The following is a 21,604-nucleotide window of genomic DNA, read 5'->3' as shown; positions in this document are numbered from 1 at the left end:
TCTTTAAAAGCACTTGTGGATGTTTTAGTTGTATGTTATTGTATACGTGTGTCAACAAAACACATTTGATGACTCTCCTTCTTATCTACAGAAACAATCCATGGACCAGTTCTCCCATGGCACCATATCCTCTGTTTCTTCGCGGAAGGGTTCCCTGATGCACAAGGACGGACCAGTCTTCACTGTGTACAGACAACCTGTGCCTCTGGACAGGCTGGCCATACATGATGTCGACATTCCACAGTCTGTTGGTCAGTACATAAACACAACCTAAAGTGGCTTTACTGCCTTGTTTTGTGGTGACCTCTAGTACAAAAAAAATAGAATTGAAAGGTGTGATACCTTATTACAATAAATGACTGGTTAGAGCATCCTAACAGTGATAGCATATCGAAAGGACACTGGATAGCTAATATGCTGTACCAGGCTTCAGAAGTGGCTGGAAAGAGTAGAAATTGGCCAAATACATTGTATACTGTTAACATGCCAGTGGAGTTGGTCCACAAGCTACAGTTTGCTGCTCTGTATTCCCTTAGTGAACCAACTCCCCTGGCATGTTATCTATCTTGCCAATTTCCAATGTCATGTACACTTTCAAGCCACTTCTAATGCCTGGTAGAGACTAGATTCTAGTTTACAAAAAGTAGTTACCGTAGGTGTATGAGAATAAAATCAGGTAAAGTTCCCAGCATGTTTTTTTCAACCCCAGAAGCCTGTTCTTCTAAATGCTATTATTAAAAATAAAAACTCAAATCTGTAATTTTGAATCCCCAGCTACAGGCCTGAAGCACGCCTTTGTGCTGGTCCATGAGAACCGGTTTCAGCACGCTGCGGCTGTCCTGACCCTGCAGGCCTCCAGCGAACCCATGAAGGCCACATGGCTGGCCAACCTGAACAGCGCCAAGGACAACTGGAGGGAGTTCCTGGACAGCCAGGACCAGCAGGGACAGGACAGCGCTGCTGGGGAGAAGTAATTATAACGACCAGACCGTCTGATAATTCACCACCAATGCTGCCCAGGCTTCATGCTAAATCGGACTGGACTGCTTTTTCCACCGATTGGACTGGACTGCTTTTTCCACCAACCCCACTTCATGCACTAACTGAACATTGCTGACAAATCTATCACAGAAGAGAAATCCAAAACTCCAGAGTACCTGCAAACGTTTAGACAATCATGTACAGAAATTTTTTATCATCTTTTCAGTTGACATGATGAGGGTTGAAAATGGGTACTGTCCTCTACTTATCTTTAAAAAGCACATTGGCAGAACATACATTATTGTGAAGCGCTTCTGTGAAACACAGTTTTTTCACAGTTTTTGTTGGATGTTTGGTCAACATTGTGTCAGAATTATACCCATCGTCAATAATGTGTTTTCTGACATAACATTTGAAAACTATAGACAGAATGTCTCCTTAAATGAGACACTCTGCTAAAGTGCTATGCACGGTACATCACAGGTTTTACACAGGCACAGTATGTTCTGCCAACATACTTCCTGACTGAATTATTTTTCTCTGTCTGGCAAAGATGCAGGAAATCTGGAACCAGACCACGATATTGAAAACTTGAGTCCTCAGGAGGACAGCAAAATCATTGTATGCACTCATGTATATCAAAATTTTGCAATTTTGAAATCCCTGTTTTCTTTGCTGCATGTATTCAAAGCCACATATTCTAGGTTGCAGTATTATCAGTATGTATTAAATGTTTAATCTTATGCTTAATATAGCAACTGTTATGTTTCTAGCAGCATATTTTGAAGTATCTACTGTCTGTGTACCTTCAATTGTTTCATAGAACATCACAGATTTGATATTTCATATGAAAAATGTATAAAAGTTAAGCATTGCTTTGATATTGTTTTTTTTTAGAAATTCTTAAACTGCCCCAGTTGACCTGGCTGCTATTAATTTTTGTGTATATTCAAATGTTAAAACCTTTTTTTTATTATCATTTTTTTGAGTGGTACTATAAGCAAGTTGGTACCAGTTTTTATTTTCTATTATCATGCAGTACGATAGTAGCATGTGGTTGGGAAACGTGATACCAATACCACTTATCCAGTATCAGTTGGTGAAGACTTGGTATTTTCATGCTAGATGCTTTCATGATACATCTCTCATGCTACTGAAAGACCCAAAAGCATTCCTAAAAAATCACTGTATGTATTTATGTCAGCTGCTTGTAGTTTTTAGTGTGTGACTGCTGAATTGGACTGCCAATTTTGTTCCACCGATGCTCTTAAAGTTTCTCTTCATTGCCTTCGACAGAAGGCTATGAAATCGTTTTGGTTTAGTATATAATCAGAAGCTTACCATGACATGGTTATTTGTACAGAGTACGGGATGTGTGGTCTGCTGTTATATAAAGGTATTCTTGGCTGGGCAATCATTTTCATTTTGTCCAGCTAGTATCTATTAGTCACTTCTTACGAATATACATAATGAACATTTTATGTGTTTTACATTCACAATATGTACAATAAAACATTTTATAAGAAAAATCTGCTGTTGATTGTTTTGAAAAGTGTACAGTTGCTTTTTTTGTTGTTGCTTACCCTGGGAACCAAACTTGTGAGGCCCTGTGCGGAAAACTTACATGTACACACATGTACGCTAGTTTGGTTCCCAGGGTATTTGTCACTTTAATGGACAGAAGAAAATACAATAGATTGCAGATATTGTAAATACTTGTAAGTACTAAACTTTATTGCTAAACTTTCCACACAAGAAAGTCTTAATTTCATTAATAGAAATACATGTAATACACAAAAATTCAGCATATTAACAATGGATCAATAATACACATTTTATGCTGCAAGAATCTGTAATAATCATTGAAATATAGAAACACCTGTACAAAGAACTGAATACTATATGATATAATATCCATTGACTCACTATGTTGACTGTACAATGAAATGGACATTCTCTGGAAGGGCAAACAAAATTATAAATGAGATTTTCTATTTCAATGTACAAATCGATAAAATGGGCAACATATTGACAGTGATTTTAACATTCTATATATGTTGCACTTGAAATGGAGATTGCAACTTGAAACACGACAAGCCCTCATATAAAATCTGTTCATACACACATTTACATTTTGAGAGTATCTAAAAACTGTACATGTCATGTCCAACATTCTGAAGTCATGGCCAACATGTACTTGTAACCACATTCTACACATTAGTTTGCTGTAGTCTGCTACACTGGCCATCAGTTTCCGGGATGTGCTAGAATTGTGCTAGTGTAGTCTTGTATGGTCTATCGAAAACTAGTGGTCTGGTACTGTTCTACATGTAGTAGTTCTACTGTGGTCCGTGTTGTGGGTTCTGTAAGTCAGGCTGGAAGGCTGTTATAGGAGGAGACATGCAGGACTCGATCTCCCTCTGCCTCATCAGTAGACCCTGTAGGGACAGTACAGGACTGTCAAAGACAGCTCAAACACAGAGCAGAAGGCACAAACACACCACACAGAGCAGAAGGCACAAACACACCACACAGAGCAGAAGGCACAAACACACCACACAGAGCAGAAGGCACAAACACCACACAGAGCAGAAGGCACAAACACACCACACAGAGCAGAAGGCACAAACACACCACACAGAGCAGAAGGCACAAACACACCACACAGAGCAGAAGGCACAAACACCACACAGAGCAGAAGGCACAAACATACCACACAGAGCAGAAGGCACAAACACACCACAGAGCAGAAGGCACAAACACACCACACAGAGCAGAAGGCACAAACACACCACACAGAGCAGAAGGCACAAACACACCACACAGAGCAGGGGATACACATTATCAAGATTGTGCCCTCAGGAGTAGGCTGGGTATATACAGCCTCCTTGAGGTCATGCATTACAACAGGCTGCGGTGGTACAGACACTTAGAGAAAATGAACACAGAGAACTGGCCAAGAAAGATCATGTCAATGTCTGTTGAGGGTCAGAACCCACGTGGCCGCCCAAAGAAGAGATGGATAGACAATGTCAAAGAAGATATCTGCAAACTGAATCTTCAAAAGGCTGACCAACAGGACAGAATCAGCTGGAGAGCGGCAATCGGGCCAGGGCAACATTCCACGTCCAACCCTCGAGCAACGAGGACCACAAGACGTTGAACAGATAGTGAGCGAGTGTGTGTGTGTGTGTACACTGTTAAAGTGGTTCACTTTTGTCAGTCAAGCTCAGACTGCTTGCAAGAAAATGAAAAACAACTACAGTAACTGGACCGGTAAGATACAAGACGTAGTACTTACCTCCCTGAGACTCTTCAGCTGCTTGAGGATCTGTTCTTGTCTCTGGGGATTTTTCACCATCCCTGGGTTCAGTAGAGGGTCCTGCAGAATGGCAGACATTGCTACTGCTATGTTCTCTTGTCAGCAGCCAGCAGACACTGCACTATTCTTCATTTCAGCCCATGACAACTAAGTTCAATGCTGCCCAAATCAACCACCTGTGATTGAATCTGCTTTATGAATTATCTGTTGGCTACAATACTGGTGCAATAGCTAAATTGGTAGAGTACTTGCTTTGTTGGCTACAATACTGGTGCAATAGCGCATATAGCTCAATTGGTAGAGTGCTTGCTTTGTAACCGGGAGGTGAGTTCAAACCCCGGCCGGGTCATACCAAAGACTTTAATTAATAAATGGTACACAATTCATTCTCTGTTTAGCACTCAGCACATATGAGAAAGAGTGTGGAAGGTCAAACACACAGCACTACCAGCGGACTAGCCCCCTGCTGTAGTGACTTGCACAACTGTGTGTCGCCCAAGGGCTACGGAAATGGACATGGGCACCAAACCCTATGCTCTGCATAGAGCATGGGAGACCTTTTTTTTTACAATACAACATACATGTATATACAAGTTACAACCCTTACCTTAGTCTGTCCAGCACTTGCAGACCTCATGTTGTCTGGCACCTGTTCCCCCCCTCCCCTGTGAGGACTGTGGTCCGTGCTGGCGCGCCTGCGTAACCGCGGGGCCTCCCGGGTCTCCGGTAGGGACATGGGCTCCTGCGGATCCAGTACGCCGTCGTCTGTCCGCCGGAACGGAATGAAATCTCCATCACGCAGGGGGGAGTGAGGATGGTCGTTTAACGTTCCATATCTACCGGGAGAGATGCAGGTCTGAATATGAATCTGAATCATGTATAACAGTCAGGAAAATAAGAATCTTTTAAACAAGACTGTGGTAAGCAAGACACAATCAAATTCAATCTCTTGCAGAACAGCAAACATCTTTTGGAATGCATATGTCTTGTATTGTTTGTAAATATAGTCTAAGAATACAACATGGGATATTCCATAATAGCCTTTAGTAAGGTACCAGCCGACTGCAAGTCAAAGGTTATCACAGCCTGGGTATGATATAATCAACATTATGCAACATCACATGCAAGAAGCAAGACTGTCGTACCTTTCAGGAGACTTCTGCCGTACTTTGGGCTTCCTGTCAGGGCTTTTGCTTGGGCTCCGAATGGGGTTTCTGCTCCTCTCTGGGCTCTGGCGGGGGTTTCTTTCCCTGTCAGGACCTGGCTGCTTTGTTTTGCTCCTGAGGGCCGGGACGGGGGGTGAGTTGGCCCTGGGCGCCGAGTCGTAGTCGTACTGACCAGGTTCCCCTCCGTCCCACGCCCTTTGCCCTCTGACATTGGGCCGGTCCACTTCACCCCTCTGTTGGGGAGGGAAGGATGGTTCCTTTCCATCCCCCTCCGCCTTCTTTCTGAGTGCAGGAACAGGAGGAGAGTCTGACCTGAATTCCTGTGCCACTCTCACTGCCTCCTGTCGCTTTGGCTTCCGACTAGTCCTTTCGTACGGCGCATACAAGTCATCATCGTCTTTGTTTTTGTTTTTCGCTGCCAGAGTTGGTACAGGCGGCGACTTTCGACCGGTGACCTCTGGCGACGACCTCTGTTCGACCATCCTCTGTCGCAGCCTCTCCTTGGAGTTTGCCTCCATCTGTTTCTTTAACTCTCTCTCCCTCTTGATGAGGTTTTCTTCCCTCTTTTTCTTCAGTTTATTAGGATATCTTTCTGATGCTTTCACAAATTTCTTCCCCTGCACTTTGGAGTTGCTGGCTCCCCACCTGGGTTTTTCTGCTGGTTTCTCGGCTTTTCTCTTTGTTCTGCTGTTCTCTTTCTCGCTGTCTGTGGCAGCGGCTCTCCTGTTGCTGGCCTCCTTCTTGCCACGTTTGGCGGCATCCCTGTTCTGCCTGCTCCTCTGCTGTTCTCTGCTGTCCCTAAGTTACAGTGATGCATACACAAGTCAATTAAACAGCACCTCACAGACCCATGCAGGCAAAAGTACGAATATTGCATACGCACGCAAGTGTACGAAAACTGCATACGTTGAACTTTCCTGCATGTATATCAGCCTGCTTTGACGTAACTTTGTAAAGAACATACAGATCATACACCAGCCCTCATGGTAACGTACACGTATACAGTTTTCGTATGCTTACACGTGTAATACTATGCAGTTTTCGTACGTCCAGTCTTTTTCTGTGTGGGTCATACTCTTCTTCTTGTCATACTACAAACTGTACATGACTATCAACTATTCCAGTAACAAATGACAGGTACAACATTGAATGACACCACAAGCAGGCCTGACCTGTACTCTATCTCCACACTACTGCTGTCACCCTCCTCAGGCATGGTGACTGGGACTTCATCTGGCAGACGGAAGGGATCTGTGGAAGTTAGGGACACCGTCAGTGACATTGCATTCGTGCCTCGCAGATATCAGCATGCTACGGGATAGGGTTGATTTATATTACTACATTGAAAATGACCAGAAAATTAACTTTGAAAATCTAGTTTCAATGTGGCCCAAAATCACTGTGGGTGCCTTTACGAAAGATGAGTCAGTATTGCACAATGCACAGTGTTTTGTACAGCACTACTTGAGTTCTACCTGTCTGCACAGCTGTTTCTCTTCTCGGAGACGAGATGTAAGAAACGGTCGGTTGGTCTGCTTCCCTGGGGGAGTGGTAGGAAGCCCCGGGGTGAGGGGGAGGGTCTCTGCGAGAGTGGATGACTCCAAACTGCTCCCTGGGGGACAGCCCCTGGAGCGGGGGGACCTCCCCTGGGTGGGAGGACCGGTAGGACAGCTGGGGCTCCGTGGACTCGAAGGTGTGGCGGAGGTTGGTGACGTCGTGGCCGTGCCTCTCCAGGTGTCTCATCCGCTGCTGTCGCTTCTCCTGGGGAGAACATTGGTGTGAGACACATTTTAGAACGTTGGTCTGAGAACACTGCCATGCTTTATCAAGTTTATGTCAGGTGAATAATATTTGGATACTAGAATTTGTGGCAGTAACACCTATGCATGCCTAAGCTTAGTTAGAAGAGGGACTATACATGACTTGTGTTTTGTACCAGTGCTTGCATACAATTAAACTTAATTTCAAATTTGTCACTGCATATTTCACTATGTTGTAACACTATCTAACTATGTACTTGTATATCACAATTGTAATACCTAGCTTCGGAGCACAGTGAACCAGTAAAAAAACAATTATCTTCACATCTTTTGTTAAAAAACAATAGCCATTAATAAAAACTTTGCTACTATTAAAGGAGTGAAGAAATTTTTACTACCTGAAGTGCCTGTTGTTCAGCCTGCTGCATGGACTCAAACAGTAGCTTTGTCTTCTGGTTCAGAAGCTCCTGAGGTTTGCCACCGAAAAAACAAAGTGCAACATTCCAACACAGAAGCCAAGCAAGCTGTACATGTAGGTCTAACTTTAAAATTTGCTATCTTATCATTACATTTAAACATTCAATATGAGCTACATGTAGATACTGGCTGTTTCCGTTTCTTGTATGGTGCAATGGAACCGAAGTTCACACACATAAGAGTGTATGATAACAGATGAGAGAAACTGCCTTATCCAAGCCAACTAGTTTTCAGTTAAAGGGGCATTATGTAGCATTTTTGCACCAAAAATTGAAATATATTGATAGACAAAATCTTCGTGTGATGGTCATTCTTGTCCACTTTTTAACAAACTGTATTTCAGCAATTATTTCATATTTCTGACATTCACGTTTGGTAATTAAACAGCCCTCATGAGTCATACTCTTTTTGTGGTACCACCACAAAATACTAAAATGTAAACAAACATGACAGCTGCAGCACACCTTATATACAGGACCTTACCTACAGACAACACGTGATATTCCAGTTTGTGCATCTTACAATCAAAGCTGTTACAGGTTTGACTGTACAAAGAATGGAAGATTTGGAAATACTTTTAGGTGTTTAGACTCTACCTCCTTCCTCCTCTGCTCCTGTAGTTCTCGGTCGAACTGGTCCTGTAGCGTCTGTCGCTCCCTCGCCAGTCGCTGCTCCTCCTCCGCCTCCTCCCGCGCCCGACGCTCGCGCTCTTCCCGCTTCACCCGCTGTCGTTCCTCCACCTGTTCCTGGATTGCTCTCTGCAAGACCATCAGTCAATCTAGTTAGTCTAGGAGGAGGTACTCAGCAGAGGGATGGAAAATGAGAAACGTAGCCCACCCTGTACACACTAAGGCCCAGGAAAAAAATATTGTGCTTCCTGTTTCAGTCCTGAAAAAATCTTTTTTTTTTCTTTGTCTTTTGTTAGACTTTGGCAATCTCTAGTGATCCAACTTATACTTGTATACATTTTAACAAAGTAAAATTTGCATGATGACATTTACATGTATGTTTTGATTTTTCAACATCAATGTTGGAAAACCCATTGTACAATATTTCATCACCCAGGTGTCAGATCATGGAGCTAGAAAAGGCTGATTAACCTCAAAAATCTATGTCCCTTGCAGGGGTCCATACCAAAAAGGCTTGGGAGTTTTTTCTAGGGTTGGTTGGGAAAGAGGAAACACAACATTTTTTTCCTAGGCTTAAATGTGACTGCATAATATCTGAATGACGTGTATATGATGAAGTTACCTTATGTTCCAGGTCTTTCAGCCGTCTTCTCTCCAGTTCCTCCAGCTGGGCGGGGTCCTTCAGGGCTGCACCCGTCCGCAAAAAGTTTCTGTACAAAGACATACATGTATCCACAGGGATATCAGATATTGTATGTATCCATATACCAGTATAGAGGGTGAAGAGTACAGAGGATATCTCCAAGTCCTGTCTGCCAGGGTTTGATGAGTAACCTGACCAATGACAGCAAGATAAAACAGGTAAGAGACAATACCAAAGGATAAGCCAGGTGACGAGATTGGTTTTCCATGTTGACTTTTTTGGACGAAAGGTAGACTGGACTGAAAAGAGAACTTCAAAGAAAATAGTTAGGGGACAGAGGTGTAGAGTATGTGTTGAGACAGCAAACTGGGTTAATATAGCAAATACAGACTGGTAAATTCAGATGTAATCTTTAGCAAACTAAGATTTTATAAGATGTCTAATTTCTATCAGACAAAAAGCATCAATGAAATGATAATAGATTAATTGACTAAGGAAATATGATATCAGTACTGTATGGAGTGCATTTGTGATTGTGGTACACGTAATTACCAAGTGCAGGCAATACTGGTGCAGGTTATGTGCTGTTAGGGTGACAAGGAATAATAATTACAATGTTGCAGTTACACAATTTATTATTGTTCTGTGCACAGGACATACAAGCATGTTATGTCAGGGCTCGAAATACTGGGTGCATGTGCACCTTAGTGTACCTAAAATTGGAGTCGTGCACCTAATTTTTTTCTGTGGGTGCACTGGTGCACCCAAATATATTTGTAGGTATTTTTGTACATATCAAATTATAATAGTATGCAGGATATTCTTGGCATCTAAGTGTCAGAAAATAAAATCTTTGTTGAGGTACTTGTTTAAGATTTTGAAGTTAGCTCCCATTTCAGATTCAAGCTCAGAAGAGGAGCAATAAGATCTGTAATTAGGTTTTGTTTTATATGGTGCACCCAAAAAATTTTTGTGCACCTAAATTTTTAGGTTGGGTGCACCAGTGCACCTATTCCCCAAAATGAATTTCGAGCCCTGTCATACGTGCATGTTATGTGCAAAGTGAACTCCAGTGTAAAACCTATCCATTGGACGAGGCATGTGAAGGAAAGAATGTATTAGTAGTAGTGATCACCATGACTTTGGGACAATAAATACTCACACAGACTCATCATCATGGGGTGAGGGTTCAGGTCTGTAACACAGGCGTAACATGGCGGATCATGCACAGGCAAGCATCATGTTATTATCATTGAGAACCACAACAAAATTTCTATATGGCATACTGGTTATGCAGTTAGAGCAGGTTACATGCACTGCATTGGTTATGGGATTGAAGCATATACAACAATACATTCAAATCTAGTGTTCCCGCTCGTGACGGACAAAAATTTTCTCCGATCTGTCAAAAATTGGCAAGTAAAGATATGGAAAGAACCGTTACTAGACTGCAGGCTGGGTTTAGTCTACCAGCAAAATTTGCCTCTCAACATGCAGGAAAAAGTATTTCAGAGGTTTCAAACTTTTCCTGGGGAGCATGAGATACCTCGTGCTTTCTGAGGGCTCAAAATGTTATTTCAACAAAATTGGGATGTCTGAAAAAATTTTCTCTAAAAAAATCCTTCTAAAATTTGGAAATGTTTTTCATCATGATGCTATGCAAGCTTTTTACAATTTTTACATGTAACTAAAATCACAATCTAGTTTACATCACTGAGTCCTAGTTATGAGTGTTTGTTACCATATATGTACCATGTAGATCAGGAAAAGACCCACTATAAGTATAACCAACAGAAGTGTGCTTACCTTCTCTCTAAGGAAGTCCGCGGAGTGGTATGCTGGTCGGTCTCCTGTACCACAGCGTCTTGTGCCCCAGGGGTGGGGGACTGGGCCGGCTGGGGGCGGGGCTCTGGGACAGGGGGCGGGGCGTCGGCTCCCCTGGCCGTGGGGGGTTCTCTTGCCGTGGGGTGGTACGTATCGAAGTGACGAGTCCACGCATCCATACCCCCTCCCTGGATTGGAGAAATATGCTGGGAATCAGTACAGTAAACTGTACTTCACTTTCGAATTGAATACATGTAGTTTCATCAGGTTGGTACATGTAAGTCACTGAATAAAGAGACTCTTTTTGCACAACCAAATGTTTTATTCAGCCGACATTTCTGTGGCCGTCTGCCACCTTCCTCATGGCAATTCTGACTGGTCCACATTGTACTAGCACAGGTGTTGCTGCTATAGATGTATTATGGATGAAGATGTAGATATGTATAGCAGAAACACCTGTGCTGTGCAATGTGAACCAGTCCTGAGGAAGGTGACAGACGGTCACCAAAACATTGACTGAATAAAACACTTGGTTGTGTAAAAAAAGTCTCTTTATTCTGTAATTCACTTTGTCTTCAAGCTAGTGACCGTGAAAACATACATGTAAAAGCGCTGCAAAAAAATTAGGAATCATAGTACTTTTCTTGGCTAGATGCAAACACAATGAACAACACAGCAAAAGAAAAGTTTGTGTACAAATGTTCATCAGATTCCATAAAAACAACAAAAGGTGGTGATATTAAAGAAACTTAGCCATAGTAAGTTAACTTTATGGTTGCTTGCCTTATGAAAAGTTTAAATTTCCATGTTCTGTGATCAAAAATGAAAAGTGTAAAAGAATGTTTTTCCAGTGCTGATAAATGTAAAAAAAAAATTTAAACTTCAGCATAGTGCAGAGTCATTACAATGGTTTATCACCCTGATTGAGACATCTTGGATTGTAGCTGTAAAATGTCCTTCCATGTTAGGCTGAAAGTAAGAAGTTGTTCTGTCACAGAAGCTTTTCATATACCGTGTACTATGAAAATCAAAGAAATCATTCAAACCAATCATGAGTTACAGCTGTGAACATATAAACATGAGTAAAAATGGTACCCTCCGCAGATGGATATCTCCTTCCCCATACGTACATGTAGCAAGGCCTTACCTCTTTGTCCCTCTGCCTTTCCCTCTGTTTCCTCTGTCTGGCTTCTTCTCTCTGTTTTTCTACAGATAAAACAGACATCAAGTGTAATTATTAGTGTATATCATCATCATTATCATCATTTAGGGTACTGAACATTTTTTACATACATTTTTTGCAGTACTTTTACATTCACGGTTTTCACAGTTAATTCCGTACCTCAAACGTATCATTACCGTGAACAAATGATTCACCAACTTTCTTTTTGCTGCACCTGCCGTCACTGCAAACGTATAGTTCCACGAACATGTTCATTTTCTCAGACCGCAAACTTATACTAGTGCAAACATAAAGTGATTTAGAGTATACATACTACTCCATCTTGTTAAACATGTCACTATCTTTCAATATCTTACAGATCTTGGCTAAAAAACAAGAAGAACTAGGATAAGGCTCACCTAGTTCCTGTAGCCATCTCTTCTTCTCATCTTGATCTGTTGTGACATACTGGTCATCACCAGGGGCTGTACCCTAGGGTGGAACAAAGATACATGTAGCTGCTTGTATCTTATATGTTTTGTCTTGTTATAATTCCAATAAAATCAAATCAAATAATCTTTTCACATCAACATCCATTTTTTTTACCCCTATAGTGAAAGAGCTCCTCATGGCATGTGGAGGTGGCACAGTGGAGACAGCCAGGTGGGCCTGACTGGTTGGAGCCGGTTCAGACTGGCCTGGTGACTGTGTGTGGTTGGGCTGTGGCTGCTGTCTCGCTACTGTCTGCTGCACAGCTGCTGTGTCGTCAGCTGCCCTGGGAGAGGTTTTCTGCTGTAGGGACTGTTACAGAGTAAGGATATAAAATGAGTGAGTTAACTAGATATATGTACATTTAACATTGAATGGACAGATACATGTAGTGAAAAACCAGCCTCGGTTACTGAACATACATATATATGTCAAAGGCTGCACATCAGCAGAAATGACTATGCTTGCCTAAAACCTGTAATGTATTGTGCATGTGCACTTTGGCAGAACATTTTGTTTAAGGTCATATTCACATATATCTAAGAAAGGCATCCTGTCTATAGTTTTCAGATGTTGTGTCAGAACAACAGGCCAAATTCTGGTACAAAATTAACCAAACATCCAATGAAAACCATGAAAAATTCGGGTTTAACACAGACACAGTACATGTACAGCACTTTGGCAGAATGTCTCGTTTATAAGGTCATATTTGCACATTTAAGGATGGCATCCTGTCTATAGTTTTCAAATATTATGTTGGAAAAGATTTCGTCTGCAACAGGCCAAATTCTGATGCAACGTTGACCAAGCATCTAAAAAAACCATGAAAAATCCGAGTTTCACACAGATACAGTACATGTATAGCAATTTGGCAGAACGTCTCATTTAAGGTCATACATGTATTTGTATATTTAAGGATGGCATCCTGTCTACAGTTTTCAAATATTTTGTTGGAAAAGATATTGTCTGCAACAGGCCCAATTCTAATGCAACATTGACCAAATATCCAACGAAAACCATTAAAAATCCATGCTGTCAAATGTCAAACTGTAGTCCTGACCCTTCTGGTGTCCCCGTACTCCGCAACAACCTTCCCTGACTGCGACCGTAGTGGCGCGCCCGCCCCGGGACGTCCCCACGGAACGTAGTCCTCCACCGGTCGTGCCCGCTCCACTGCTGACCGGTCCCGCGCCTGTTGGTCCCTACGCTTCTTATCTGCTATCTGCTCCTCTGTGGGGAGAAATCCAATGAAAAGTTGTGTAGAAACAATGTGTTGACGTCAATCTACAAGGTTTTTGATTGATTGAATGCTTTTATTTTTATTGAATGGTCCTAATCCGTTTTTCCCAAAGGTCATGGAGATACATAATTAGTTACAAAATAAATACAAATGTACATTCAACAATCATGATTACAAACTGTTGGTAGTTATTGTAGTACACATCATGCACACAAAGAATTTGAACAGTTCAAAAAGAAATTATCACAACAAATTCCCTTGTTGGAATTTCTCTAAAACCACTTGCTGGAAATCTACACCAAAACTAAGCACTGAATAAAGAATAGTTCAAACAATACTTTTGTATATGCAGGGCTCATGATCAAAATACCACAATACCATCTGCAGGTTAGTGCAGGTATTGCAATTGCTGCAGGTATTTCTGTAGACATGTAGGTGTATGTGGGCTTTTATTTGCTGTATTGACTGTTACTACCCATGTAGTACAAAAAATGGTGACAATGGTTTCGAAACAGTTTTAGTATGATCCATACTTACTAGATTTTGAGTGGTGCAGGTAAAATTTGTCTGGTGCAGGTAATTTTCAATGTTACTTGCACCAGTACATGAGCATGTACAGCTGTATGCAGGAAAAATGACAATGTATTAGTATATAACTCTGAAGCCTGTCCTACCTAACTCTCTCCTGAGTTGAGCCTTCCTGGACTCAGCTGCTGTTCTCTTGTCCTCCTCCTCCTTACCAATAGTAGACAACAGGCCTCCATAGCTGGACTGCTGTTTAGTACTGCAAACATACATAAACACACAAGATGAACAACCCAATTTAAAGCTGCATTATGTAACATTAAGATGATACAAAAAGTCAACTTTCTGGTCAATCACTCGCTACCGGTATACAAGTTGGTTGAATCAACCCTACTCCATTGCAAATACGTGTAAGTGTCATTCCAGGTGCCGAGGTGCCAAATCATTACACCTTACCAGTGTGGTGAAAAACTGGAAACACAGCTGTCAGCCATGTTTGTTTACATTCTAGTATTTTGTGGTGGTGCCACAAACTGAGTGCACCTCGTGTGTGCTGTTTTTAGCGCCAACCATAAATGTCAGAAATGTGAGATGATTCCACAAATATGTTGAAAAGTAGAAGTGAATTACAATCACACGAACAATTAAAAATTTCAATTTTTGGTTGAAAAATATTACATGTACATAATTCCCCTTTCAACTTCACTTCTGTTTTGGTACAGTACTTTTGTTAGATGTGCATGTGTGATATGCCACAGCCTGTCAACAATGAAGTGCAGAAACATCAATATACGCATGTATACAGTGTCATGCACTGATGTAATACTCTTGTACAGTCATCAAATATTCATAACATAGAGACTAGCTGAGGATGACTAATACAGTGGCTAGTAACAGTAAACACATTATTATAACAACCCTCACAGGTGGGACTGTGTAGAGTAATGGTTGGGATTGGCCCAGAACATGCCCCCATGTTGTGCTTTTAGAAAGGCACTCTACACAACTTTCCTCACTTCACTCAGTCAGGTGAAAATGACAGTACACTACATTGTACCTAGCTTTGGTTAGGGACGTCCCTCGGGTAGGACGTTAATATTGGTCCCGTGTTTGGGGACAGCCACACCCCACACACATTAAAGAACTTACCACATCATTCAAAATAGAGTAGGGCATGCCCCAGTCAAAATACCAGTAGTTACTATCTGAAAGTCGATGATTTACTACAAATCAGTGGGATGGAGGCATGGCAAACCCCCGTCTTGTATTAGCCATTTACATCATCACTCATGCAGACTCCAGGAAGAATAGTGTGCAATTTATGTAATAGAAATCCTAATAAACAAACAAACAAACAGGAAACATACTCATTACCTAACCACTCGATACAAGCTGCTAGTGACAGACCAGGAAGTACCATTGGTTAAATGTTGGTGTTTTCTTTGAGATAAATGTTTAAATGTTTATACATGTTAGAATATGTAGTTGTACATTTGTACCTGTGTGTGTTATCTGGTTGTTGTTGTTGTGTAGGTTCAGTTTTGGGTTGTTCCTGACCCTGTAAAGTCTCTTCCCCAGGGGTGGTGGTCTCCGTCTCAGCTGGCTGGGCAGGGGCCGGGTCCACAAGAGGGTCAGACTGACCACTGACCGCCTGGCCAGCGTCTCCGGAACCGTCTGTTGGGCCTGACGTCTCACCGCTCGTTTGTGGTCCATTTTCATTGGATACAATTTTGACCTCATTGTTTTCTGAAAGAGAGGATGCAAGAAAATGACGCTCTGGAGAAGAAAATGCAAAATAAATTTTTTTCTACAAGAGAGATACCAACTTAATCAATTGAATATGACCTCTTCATTTTTTTCTGATTTTCAAAAAAAATTAACTAAATTAACTCCAAAATGCTCACTTTGAATTACAAACCAGCCTGGTATGTTGACTTCATGGCTCCTATCATAGCATTTGAGTCTATTATATCTGATGCCTTAGCCTGTTTTTTCCCAGTCACTTCAAATTTTTTGCGGAAAAATCTGAGAACCAACGAATTAAATTTGTGCAGACTTACATCCACTTGAAACCAGTCATTGCAACATCAGAAAAGAAAATCTTTGCTGACAGGGAAAATCCCTACTTACCGATTTGAACATTGACAGCACTACTTGTGTCTGTTGCCTTGCCTATGGAAGCCAATATCGCATTCAGCTGCTGTTGTGTCAGAGTCACAGTCCCTTCTCCGGCCTTCCCATCATTCTTTGTTCCCTTCCCATCATCCTTCCCCCTCTTGGTCCTTGGATTGGGAGGAGGCTTTCTATTGGCTGGTTTGGTTTTCTTTGCTTGATTCTGATTGGATGTTGGTCCTCCATCCTTGTTCTCATTGGCTGGTTCCTCCTGAGCTGGTCTTCTCAGAGGATGTTTGTTTTGCTTTGACAGGTAGATGTCCTTCTGTAAAAGAAAGAAGACACACAGAAATCAGTGTTGTCTTAGAGGCACAAATGTTATTGTGTTAACAGTAAAAACTTATACTGTGAAATCAAAACGTTCAAAACAGGTAATATGAAATAAAATGACAATTGACTTTTTCATGAGCAGAAAACAAAAAATTTAGAGCCAACACTTACCTTTTTCTTCTTTGGTTGGGGTTGCCCTGTCAGGATGAAACGAAACTTTCTTTGTAAATCAGTGTACATATTATTAGGTTTATCAATATTGTCATCCATGATTTTAAAAAAGGGAGTGAAAAAATCAGAATGGAAAACTGTCCACATCATACACCAGCCCTTGAGGTAATGTACCATGTGAATGTGACGCTAGCCTGTGTATACAAAGCTCTCGGCCGGAGGTTAATGACCCCCACCCCAAGGGCGGCAACCTAGGGCGACGGCCGCCAGGAGCGCGATTTAGTCAGGCTAAATGTGACGCACATTAACACGAAGAAAAAATTTGATGTAACGCTACAGAGTTTTTGTACGCTCATGTGCGTACGCATTTTTTTGTTTGTTTTTTCCTGCATGTGAAAAGGGTCTTAATCTTAAACATTCACATAAAACAGCCTCAATGCAACAGCTGGTGCACACAGCATACTGACCTCTGACTGGGAATATGCCCGGCTTTCCATCATGGATCTGCACTGCAAGGTTCCCACTGACATCGGAAAAAAACATGAATAAGATGACCTGATATAACATCACACTGACAACGACACAACATATTTGTTCTCTACGTGCCATATTTGACACTCATCATAGTGGTTATCACATAATATCACATATCCTAAATTATCTTTGGAATGACAGAATCATATCAAAACTTGTGTTCAAACGTCAGATAAACAGTACATAAACATCATATTTAACGTTGGGTTTAAGAATAAGATTCAAAATATTGTAGGCACACTTTACAAATTATTATACTAGTATTTACTATTTGTTTATAAACTAGTTGGATGAACTTTTTCTTCATACTTATGTCATTTTTATGATATTTGTCGTCGTTATAAATCTTATGTTGATAAGAGGAGGCAATAGGAACTTCGAAGAAACTCAACATACCCGCAAAATGTGTTACGATATGCTCCAATAACTTTTTTCAGACATTCTATTTTTCATCGCCCCCCTCCCCCATATAATATAGTAAGTTCCTTCCTTCTCAACTCACCCGAAATTCATGTCATCTCCTTCATAATATCCCCTACAGCATCAGCGAATAGACTTTGGCCGGTACGTATCGATATGTCGAGCAAAACCGCAGAATTCAGTCCGTTATTCCAATCTTCTAGTCCTTCCCGTTACAATGTTATTCTGGCCAGTGGTATTTGGTTGCCTCGAAAAATGGCGTCGTAACGACAGGCTACGGACATGCGCAGTCTTGTGTGCAGCGACTCGTAGCGAACTTTTGGTAAATTGCAGGTGAGGAAAGGTGGTTTCGGGGTTGTCATCTTCAAACTCATCTCCATCCAACAAGACTATCTCAGTCAGTGTAGCCTGCGTCAAACTGGGTTCATGAGTTTCACCATCTGGCAAGAATTACTTAGGACTAGCGAATTCTAATAAAAAAATCTTGAACGAAAATTACGAACCAGAAGGGCAATTTTGCGGAGTTTCACCTGCTGAGATGGTATTACGTAACACAGTTATACGTCATGGTATAAGAATACCATGCAGGAATGATACTCTTGAAAGCATAGTAAATTGGCAATAGAACGTGAAGACAAATATGCGATTAAATACTGTATACTGCATTGGTAGCTGGAAATTACAATGCCATCATTAAACAAACAACACACTACAATGTATGTTTTATATATAATCTGTCGGCCAACGTACCTTCGTACCAAGGTTTGCAATATATTACATGTATTGGTTCTTGAGTCATTATATAAATCTTATATAGAAAACCGTAGAAATGGGTCAAATACACAGATAACATGCCTGGAGCGGCAAACTGTAATACCTTTATGATCCTTTATTGGACCAATTTGTTGGCCAATTTCAGTTACTCTTTCCAGTCGCCTCTGAAGCCTAGTAGGGCTACTTTAGTGGTATTTTTACTTTTCGATGCGCCCCTGGCTTCGATTACAATGCCGGTACTTGCTTCATGCGCCATCGTTACCCTGACAACGGCTCTTACTTCCCATTTGGCTTGCTTCCAAACTAAGAATAGATGTAAGCTCGAGAGAAAAAAAACGTCTCGTGACATGTGCATGACAGAACGGAAATCTGTGCCCGCTGGGTTTCCTTCTTTTGGAATGACAACGTTTCATTTCGATACTGTAACAAGAATTCGCCCCTCCCCATATCTAGACGTCTTGAGGGATAAGAATGAGACATTTTTCACGTCTGTAATTCTTTCTCCTGAAGCCCTCCTAATTGTGATTTCTTTATCGTGCACCTGTTGCACAGAGAGAAGTCGTCAGTAGTCTTTATTCCAATCTCAATCAAAATCCCCCAGGCGTTTCTGTCCCTTACATTAGAGCCATGCATGCGAGTCACGACACACTAGTAAGTACTGGCGGCGACAATATAAAGCAATTGGCTTGCAAGCCCTGCTACATTAAAAACTGTATGTACTAGAACATATTGTCTACGATGTGTATACATACAAAGAAGACATTACCGGTACTAACTTTTGAGACATGTAACGCGAATGGTCACGGTGGTAAAATCTGGGCTGAAAAGTTCCCACATGTCATAGAACCCGAACTGTGTTCGATCGTGTTCGATCTGGGGAATTCGAATCGAACCCGCGTTCTATTTCGGGGTCACCTGCGGTCATTTACTATACAGCGGCAAAACAAGCCTTTCTACCTCCGTGCTTTGCAACAGATAAAAAACAACACTTTTCTATAGATACAAACAGTTTCCTGGACAGTACATGTCCGCTATTATTTTTGGTGGACATGTAACATGTAGCGAAGCTACTGTCGTATCCTTGAGTGACCTTGAATACTGTAATGATTCTTTACGCCAGTATGAATAACACAATGCACACTTTCTGGCGATATGACATGTCTCCAAAACTCGTTCAAACCTGGGAACATGGAGAGTCAAACATACCCCATTTACGACTCAAAATGACTGTAACGGTTGTCCCGAAAATCGTGTTTTAGGGATTTTTGAAAAATGGCCTCAATTTTGAATTATGGGTAATTTAGTGAGAAAAATGTCAAAAATGCCATTTTTTCACCAATATGTCGACAAAAACTAGACTTAAAATCAGAAATTAAAAAATCCCTAAAACACGATTTTTGTCTTATTCCTAGTCTGCGAAAAATATAAAAATCGGGGATCTGGGGTAATATACGTAGCCAGGTTTGAACGATGTTTGCTTAAAAACGAGACATGACTTGTGCTCGGAAACCCGAAAATGATCGTCTTTCTGAGCGAAATTTTAAAAAATCATTGATTTAACATAAAAAGCTAACATTTAAAGGATGTTAAGACAATAATTTCATTTTAATTTAACGAAATTTACCCCTAAATATTATTTGTGTATTTTCAAATATTTTACGGGTAGTCCAAAACAGGCCAAAATAGCGTGTTGTAACCCGATACCTTTTAGAACGCGCATAGCAATGGGAAAGAATGCCGTAGTGACAGACCGCCGTGGGTATATATTCAAATGATTCTAGATGGGGATTTAGCATGCCCAGCCTTGAAGCTATATAAACGCTAACTTCAGAAGCATGATGCGGCATGTTTGTATGTATGTATGAGTCAGTATTACATGCAGTATTCATGTTTTGCCACGTGTCCCTCGCTCGTGGTAAATAATCATTTTATGTGACAGAAACCGTGTTAGAATTAATGAGTTTTCCTCAGTTTTAACGTGGTGGGCTTGTAGAATGGACGGTAGGATGTCTTCTGTGGTTGTAGAAACGACGTATTTCGGACCGGTCGTGCTAACAAGCTTTCCCCCAAGGTTGTAACCATGCGTGCGGTGCGTCCTGTATTGCTTGTTTCGTGGGGTTGAGGTTAACTGAAGCATTAATATTGATGGCGTTCTTCAGCTTGCGTAAGCTGGCATGAAGTATTTCACAAGGAATGTCTTATACGGAGGGCCGGAGTCGCAAGAATCCAATTTTTCACCCGAGAGGTTGATGATGAAAATTTCGCACGACTTTTAACAATGCCGCCTCATACCGCCGGTCGCCAAGGCAACCGTGTTTGCTTTCCGGACGATAGGAAGGCTACCTGACGTCACGGCTGACGTGTTCGGGGAGTGGGTGTCCCGTTCCCTGACAAGTATGGCAGCTGGACTTGTTAGCGAGATTAACGAGGAGTTTTTGGTCTGTCAGATCTGTTATAACGACTTCGAGCGTCCGAAGATTCTCCCGTGTCTTCACACCTTCTGTCAGGCATGTCTGGAGAAGCTGTTCACCGCCCAGGTGGGCCCGAACCTGTCGTGCCCCACCTGCCGGCAAGACTTGTCACTCCCTCCCGGCGGAGTACAGGGGCTAAAGGACAACTTCCTAGTGTCCAAACTCCGTGACGTCGTCACCAAACCAGGAAGACCGCCGGCAAACGCACCCGACGTCACCATATGCCGTGTCTGTTCGACCGGTACGGGCGCTACATCCTACTGTGTGGACTGTCAGGAGCACCTGTGTCAGGTGTGTACGGACGCCCACCGCAGGCTTAAGCTCACACGGGCGCATAACATCGTGTCTACAGACAACTTGAGCCCCGTTATGGCTGACCGCGGCGGGGACGACAACACCGCACTGTGCCCCCGGCACGGCGAAATCAACAAATTTCACTGCGACACCTGCCATCTGGTAATCTGTCTGCACTGCGTGGTGACCGCCCACAAGGATCACAGGTACGTGGAAATAGAGGAGGTGGCGGAGAGGGAGAAAAAGAACGTAAGGCGCCTGCTGCCTGTAGCGCGGGGGA

General features: G+C 41.9%; 2 protein-coding genes and 1 pseudogene across 6 annotated transcripts in view; 2 read left to right on the top strand and 1 right to left on the bottom strand.

Annotated features, from left to right (window-relative positions):
- LOC109477369 overlaps positions 1 to 1,010 on the top strand; it is a 37,966-nt gene extending 36,956 nt beyond the window's left edge. For all 5 annotated transcript variants that reach the window (XM_019778592.1, XM_019778593.1, XM_019778594.1 and 2 more), the window contains 2 exons: positions 92 to 251; positions 775 to 1,010. In XM_019778592.1, coding sequence (XP_019634151.1) covers positions 92 to 251; positions 775 to 974 — 360 coding nt within the window. In that variant the 3' untranslated portion in view covers positions 975 to 1,010. The remainder of the gene's footprint in view (positions 1 to 91; positions 252 to 774) is intronic.
- Positions 1,011 to 3,267: 2,257 nt separating this feature from the next.
- Positions 3,268 to 18,111, bottom strand: LOC109477442 (trichohyalin-like). Its single transcript, XM_019778718.1, has 20 exons — positions 17,868 to 18,111; positions 17,299 to 17,354; positions 16,832 to 16,857; positions 16,349 to 16,655; positions 15,718 to 15,964; positions 14,368 to 14,477; positions 13,514 to 13,683; positions 12,571 to 12,765; positions 12,384 to 12,456; positions 11,950 to 12,008; positions 10,785 to 10,990; positions 8,958 to 9,045; positions 8,303 to 8,464; positions 7,628 to 7,696; positions 6,945 to 7,230; positions 6,642 to 6,720; positions 5,449 to 6,267; positions 4,911 to 5,139; positions 4,283 to 4,363; positions 3,268 to 3,419 (listed from the first exon to the last, which is right to left on the bottom strand). The coding sequence occupies exons 1-20, from the start codon at positions 17,876 to 17,878 to the stop codon at positions 3,321 to 3,323; spliced, it is 3,372 nt and encodes a 1,123-aa protein (XP_019634277.1). The 5' UTR covers positions 17,879 to 18,111; the 3' UTR covers positions 3,268 to 3,320.
- Positions 18,112 to 20,426: 2,315 nt separating this feature from the next.
- The window catches only part of LOC109477316, a 3,015-nt pseudogene continuing 1,837 nt past the window's right edge, over positions 20,427 to 21,604 (top strand).

The sequence above is a fragment of the Branchiostoma belcheri genome, unplaced genomic scaffold (assembly GCF_001625305.1).
Source record: "Branchiostoma belcheri isolate BF01 breed outbred unplaced genomic scaffold, Haploidv18h27 scaffold4, whole genome shotgun sequence".
In the NCBI taxonomy this organism is placed as follows: domain Eukaryota; kingdom Metazoa; phylum Chordata; class Leptocardii; order Amphioxiformes; family Branchiostomatidae; genus Branchiostoma; species Branchiostoma belcheri.
The sequence above is the reverse complement of the archived record's forward strand: the minus strand, read 5'-3'. Positions and strand labels throughout refer to the sequence as shown.

Bases quoted from the DNA above. Each gene is read 5' to 3' on its own strand.
- LOC109477442 (XM_019778718.1), bottom strand. The intron at 12,457-12,570 runs GTAAAAAAAATG...GTTCCACCCTAG, and splicing joins GGAGCTCTTTCACTATAGGG to GGTACAGCCCCTGGTGATGA. The intron at 10,991-11,949 runs GTAAGGCCTTGC...TCTCCAATCCAG, and splicing joins AAAGGCAGAGGGACAAAGAG to GGAGGGGGTATGGATGCGTG.